This window comes from Ochlerotatus camptorhynchus, unplaced genomic scaffold (genome assembly GCF_037179485.1).
Source record: "Ochlerotatus camptorhynchus isolate MF236.1 unplaced genomic scaffold, CSIRO-AGI_Acam_v1.1 ptg000360l, whole genome shotgun sequence".
In the NCBI taxonomy this organism is placed as follows: domain Eukaryota; kingdom Metazoa; phylum Arthropoda; class Insecta; order Diptera; family Culicidae; genus Ochlerotatus; species Ochlerotatus camptorhynchus.
The window spans coordinates 276,366-282,633 of NW_027040848.1; the positions used below are offsets into that span (position 1 = coordinate 276,366).

Below are 6,268 nucleotides of genomic sequence, written 5' to 3' on the forward strand. Positions count from 1 at the left end.
GGTGGCAATAAACGATTTAAGCTCCGACCACCAACCGGTGGTGGCTGAGGTCGGCTTTAACATAGCTCCTGCTCCAATCCTACGAAAAGACTACCACCACGTCAACTGGGTTCAGTTTGGACGTGTGGTTGACCGGAACATCGACGAAAATCCGCCACTTGACATCGTAGAGGACATCGATCGGGCGCTGGAAGGACTTCACCAGGCCATATCCGTGGCCGACGAGACGGTTGTTCGTCAAGTTTCTGTGAGGGGTGAGTTTGCTGCCATTTATTCCCACACGGCCGCCGGGATTTTCTGAGGCATAACATCTCTGATTAAGCGTTCCTTCGGAAGGGAAGCCGTTGGTCCCCGGTTCATGAGTTGATGGGTCGATAGGTAAGGTCCAGGTGTGGAAGCTGCCTTCCTGGCATCGGTAGCTTTGGTGCGCTCAGCACGAAAAACAAGATCGACGGAAAACAAATCAGGGGGGAAAAACACACACACCAGAGCGTAAAATTATTGACTGTTAAGGCTGAGTGTGAAAGCACTGCACTATTCAATCCATTGCGCTGTGCAGACCGCTTGTACCAAACGGAAAAGGACGAGGCAATGAAAGAGCCAACAAAAACATTCAGTCACTCACGAGCAGGCGAGTCACACCGCTTGCCTTCGCTCACACAGCATGTAATTGAGTCATTTTTGCCTAGAAAATGTACGCCCAGTCATTCAAAACAAGGATTGGGTACCATAACGGAAGAATAAACGTGCTCAGCTACTGACTGAGTGCTCGGCTGTCAGTGACTCGTTTACCTCTCAATCATTCAGACTCTCACGAGGCAGTGAATGATGAGGCATATGGCAGTTCATATTCATATTCATGAACCTGACTGTTTTCCGCACTGAAACCCACCATACTCTAACAGGCCTGAAAGGACTAGGAACTGTAAATAATAATTAAAATTTCAAAATAACTAAAGTTGAAAAGACGCATCTGTGTCACTTGAAAATCCATTCCACAAATTTCAAAAGTCAGCATAATTACCGTGCACAGCTCTCACTTAGCAAGTGACAATGACGATAAAAACGCTTTCTACGCGCAGTTGGAACGGGAATACGATAGCTGCCCCCTCAAAATCGTTATCGGAGATCTTAACGCTAAGGTCGCTCAGGAGGAGGAATTCAGACCGGTTATGGGAAAGTTCAGCACTCACCAGCTAACGAACGCAAATGGCCTCAGACTCATCGATTTCGCCACCTCTAAGAAAATGGTTTAACCTATCAAAAATGCAAAGGTATCGATTAATATAGTAACATGAAGTAAAAGATATATAGTTTTTAAGTGATCAGTACACACTTTAGGTTTATTAGTTCTAATATAACTATTGTATCGTTCTCTTGATTTTATTACGCGTCCGGCCATTAACTTTCATCTGTGCAGTTATCCCAACCATTTTGAATGATTTGGTCTACGCGAAAGTCAATACACAGTTACTGAATTCTATCAATGTACAATTCTGTACACTTCCCAAATTAGGTAGGTATCTAAATCCCTAAAAAAAAACTCTTCCTTCTTCGAGTTGCGAAAATTTCACCGAAAAACCGATTTCATGAAAACAACATTTACAAACGACGACGAACGCAAACCCTATCGATATTAGAGAAACCGGTGCACAGGTCAATCTGCTTCCGTGCAATGTGTGTGGGTGTGTGAATATAACTGTGTGGACATTTGTCTCTTAGTGCTATAATTACTCTGCGCGTACGATTCCTAGTGATGGTGAATGTTGAAAAGGTCACCTGCCGAAGGTAGCGGAGCGAGCCCACCCGTAACATCAGGCAACGCTGTGAGATCGGGTAGGTTGTTCATGTGGTTGCGCACTTCCCGCTGGACTTCTTTGATTTTGGATAGTTTGGATTGGTATTCCTGAAAAGTAAGTAAGTGTTTAACAAACGTTTCAGGCAAATTAGACTGTCTCCAATCTCCATACTTGTAATCGCTGCTCAGCTTGTGCCAACAATTCTTGCTGTTCGCGTTGGAAATCTTTCAACATCGTCGTCAACTTTTTCCGATCATCCATTTCCGTGGCGAGACGGGCATTGTAGTCGTTGAGGATATTAATGGCATCATTTACCTGAAATTGTTATGCCACCATCGTTATTCAAGTATGAATCCATTCATAAATAATACAAACCTTCATAGCCAACCGCATCGCTGCTTCTTTATCTTCCAACTTTGCCAGCGCGGACAGCTCGGACACTTCTGGTGGCAAATTTGCGATCCGCTCTCGAACAACCGCGTCGCTCGATGCTGAATTTTCCAGATCCTGTAGAACTTTAATCAGCTCCTCTGGCTCTGGAGGATCTCCTTCCGGTTGGTGTGGACTTAGCGTAACGTGAGTTTCTACCGTTCCATTCACTTCAATGATCTCGCTTTTAGCCTTCTTATCGTTGCTTTTTTCCGAAGGTTTAGCTTTCTTGTTTACGTGGCCCGGTTCATGCCCTTTCGTGTCTTCAGCCTTCCGTTTCTTCTCTTCGACAATCTTGGTCACCGCAGGACTTTTCTCCCTTTGATTCAGTGCCGCGGAAAATTCTTTGATTTTAGCCTCCTCGTACACGCCTCGCTCGCCCCAAATCTTCAAAATGCGGTTCAAATTGTGAATGGTTTTATCCTCCGGACCGGATTGCGCAATCAGTTTAAATGCTTTCAGCAGAACATGTTCAAATTCCTTTCCAAATTCAGGACCCTTTTTCTTGCTGTTCTGAATCACATCATTCGCAAGATACATGAACGTTAACTTTTTGGATGTCGGAGCTACAAACAATCACAATCAGGGAAGGTTAGGAACCGGAAGTTATATCGAAACAACAGACATACCTTTTTGCAATTCCTTCAACCATGTTTTAACGATGATCGAATTATGCTTCCGATGGTGGATCAACCAGAGGGAAAGGGTTTGTATGCTTTGCTGGCTTGGATTGAGCTCAAGCAGCTTCTTCACCAGACCGGACTCCGTGAAAGACGACATCTTTGAAGGTTGTTGAACCAGCAAAATAGTCCTCAATTCCGTTCGCCACCGTTTGCAAACGCTCGAAACGCTACCGAGCAACGATTGAACATTCACAAACTGAAAATTTCTTATGGAATATTACGAAATCCTCACAATATTTTTTTACTTTTTGAAGAGAGTGTATTTCAGCAAACTGCTTCAGCAGCCGATTCACGATGACAGAAACACCAAAACATTTCAAACGACTTTCAAAATCAAACGTCAAAACAAACACGCCGACAGAGCTGTGCGCTATTTGCGCAAGATGCGACGCGGCGCTTAAGGAAAAATCGAGCAGGAACTATTCGAGCAGTGGAACACTTTGTCAAGCAGTTTTGGCGTGACTTTCTACCAACGATTTCACAAAACTGGACCAACTAATTTCTATTTTTTTATGAAACACACAAATGTTGGTTACTTTTCTCGAGGTTCTAGAAGAAAAAATCTCAAAATAATGTTTTATTTAAAAGTTCGAGTGGAAGTATATGTCATTTTAACTGCTCGAATGAAGTGGTTAATTATTGTTGGCTTAGGCGTTCGCAATGCTGAGTTTCAAAATTGTTTTAAACTACTCGTCAATTCTATAATTTGAAACTGTCAAAAATAAAACTGCAACACGATCAGCGCAACGCACAGTTCTAAAAGATGTTTGTAATCATCAAGTTCCATAAACTTTACTGTTCTCTATGAAGTTCTCCGTTTTTCTGGTGCAAAATAGTGCTCTTATATTGAATTTATGTGAATAAGTATTATCGAAACAATCAAATGCAATATAATTTCAACAGGAATAAACCATTTAATTCGAGCAGTTGAAAATGACGTTTCCTACCACTCGAACTTCGAAATAACACAATATTTTGAGATGGTTTCTTCCAGAACCACGAGAAAAGTAGCCAAAAGTAGTGCGTTTCATAGTAAAATAGACATATGTTGGCTCAATTGTGTGAAATTGCTGGTAGAAAAAAACGGTAAAACTGCTTGACAAAGTGGTCCATTGTTTGTTTAAATACAACTAAAGTTTTTTTCTATGGTTCAATGCAAACAATTTTCTGTCGGTGTACGGTAACCCGCATAAACGCGAACAATAACTTGACCTTACCGAAAATGGTTAAATAAATCTTATCATTCCTGCTAAACTTTAACTAAAATGGTTATGGAACTTTACATTACGTTTGTGTGATAAAGTATTATGGTTCTTTGGAAGTGAACCTTACAAATAATGGGTTGTTAAGAACCATTACCATTAAAAATAGTTGTTTCTCCATACATTTTCGGAGAGAGGACTATATTAGAACCTTTATACTTATGGTTTGAGAACTTTAATGGTTTTGTATTATTTGTCAACTTTACGTGGAAGATATCGCAAATTGGTATTTAGTAATTTAAAGACGATATATTCCACATAAAGTTGATGGATGTTACAAAACCATGTATAAACCTTACCGACTACCATAAACATTACCATTAAAGTTCTCAAATCATAAATAAAATGGTTTCCCAAAAATGCATGCAGTAAACAAGAATTTCGAATGGTAATGGTTCTTAACATCCTACACGCAGAAAAATTTACCGTTGAAACAAACTTATTTGAGGTAAATTTAAACGTAAACTCAGTTTGTTCTGGCCACAAACATAAAATCAAGGTTGCAAATACTCATTTCAGCAAAAATAATGTTTTTCGGAATAATAAAACCAACAAATGGTATGATTACATGTCTTACTTGTAACATACAATTCACGAAACCGAATTTTGTTCATTTAAGTCAAAAATAAAAATGTTCATTCTATAAACATATGAATAATTCAAAATAAATTAAAAACATGTTTGCAACAAAAATATATATGTTTGAATTAAAGTCAAAAGCATGTTTATATCTGGGACGGGACTTGACAATCGAGCTTCTCACTCTTCTTAATGTTTTTGAAGAATGCCCTTCGGAAACTTGTGCGTGGTGTTTGACGGAGTTGACCAAGGATGCCAGGAATGTATAATATTTATTCTATATTAATTTGGATTTTATGCGGAGTTCCTTCCGCAGCTTAACAACATGTGCATCATTTTTGCTCAACACAATAAAAACAACCATAAACAAACAACAATATCCAACGCTTAAAACACGCAATGCACTCAATTTTTCAACTTTCCTTTCGCAAATATAAAAAAAAATTAACAATGCCATTCACGTCAACATTGATTCCGGCATCACTGCTAGCCAGATTGATGCGATCCCTCTGTCCTTTTTATTCCACGATTGCTACTGTCAAATCGACCAATCAGAAACTGGCTCGGATTTGACAGCAAATTGGCTCGAAATCGCTACCCGATTGTCAAGTCCCGTCCCAGGTTTATATTAACAATATAGAATTTGGGTAAAGGATTTTTAGCGTGCCCTGCATTTTTTTCCTTCTTGTTTACATTCGGTAAAAAATTGCCCTATATAGCTTTGCCTATAAACTGAAAACGGCCCGCAACAAAACCGAAGTCATGGACACCTAGGTAAGTGTCTTAACAAAGGAAAATGAAAATCCGAAATTGATACTATTCCGGATCCTCTACCCAGGGGGATAATGTCATTTCTTCCTGTTTGCTTCGAGCTTTTGTCTTTGATCTTCTCTCCTGCCATAAGCAGATCCGAAACATCCTCCTAATTTGCACCTGCCTTGTGTTCTTGCTCTTTCCGTAATTGCTCCAACTTCTTCCGCTTCGAAACTTCAGCAAGCTTTATCATATTCACACAATCCTGACTCGACTGATGAATTTATTGGATCAACTTCTTACTAAAATCTCGACTAAAATCAGTGCTGTATGCATCCTCCTTCCTTACCGAACTCAACGGTTTCTTCTTCCGATTCCTGCATTGCAATCAAACTGAATTCGGGATCTTCCTGCAGATCGTTTTTTTTTTTCATCTCTTGGCAATCCATTTTTCTGCTTATTCTACATTCAAATGCTAATATAATTTAAAATTAAGTATGTTTCTTTCAAACATAAGAAGCATGTTTAAAATAAACATATTTATTTTTGTTCGCATAGTTGTCAAACCAAACAAAAATATTCACGTTTATTTTCAACACGAATATTTTTAAAATAAACGTAACATTATTTTTATTTTAAACATTAATATTACATGACTTCAAACATGGAATACGTTTGAAATAAACATTGTTTATTTTTGTGGCGAGAAAAAACTGAGTTTATGTTTAAATTTACCTCAAATATTTTTGTTTCAACAATAAAT

The 6,268-nt window shown here is 39.1% G+C and overlaps 1 protein-coding gene across 1 annotated transcript; it reads right to left on the reverse strand.

The window, feature by feature from the left end:
* Nucleotides 1-1,342: 1,342 nt before the first annotated feature.
* Nucleotides 1,343-3,182, reverse strand: LOC135709398 (regulation of nuclear pre-mRNA domain-containing protein 1B). Its single transcript, XM_065231690.1, has 4 exons — nt 2,858-3,182; nt 2,175-2,794; nt 1,971-2,114; nt 1,343-1,906 (listed from the first exon to the last, which is right to left on the reverse strand). The coding sequence occupies exons 1-4, from the start codon at nt 3,006-3,008 to the stop codon at nt 1,751-1,753; spliced, it is 1,071 nt and encodes a 356-aa protein (XP_065087762.1). The 5' UTR covers nt 3,009-3,182; the 3' UTR covers nt 1,343-1,750.
* Nucleotides 3,183-6,268: the final 3,086 nt, after the last annotated feature.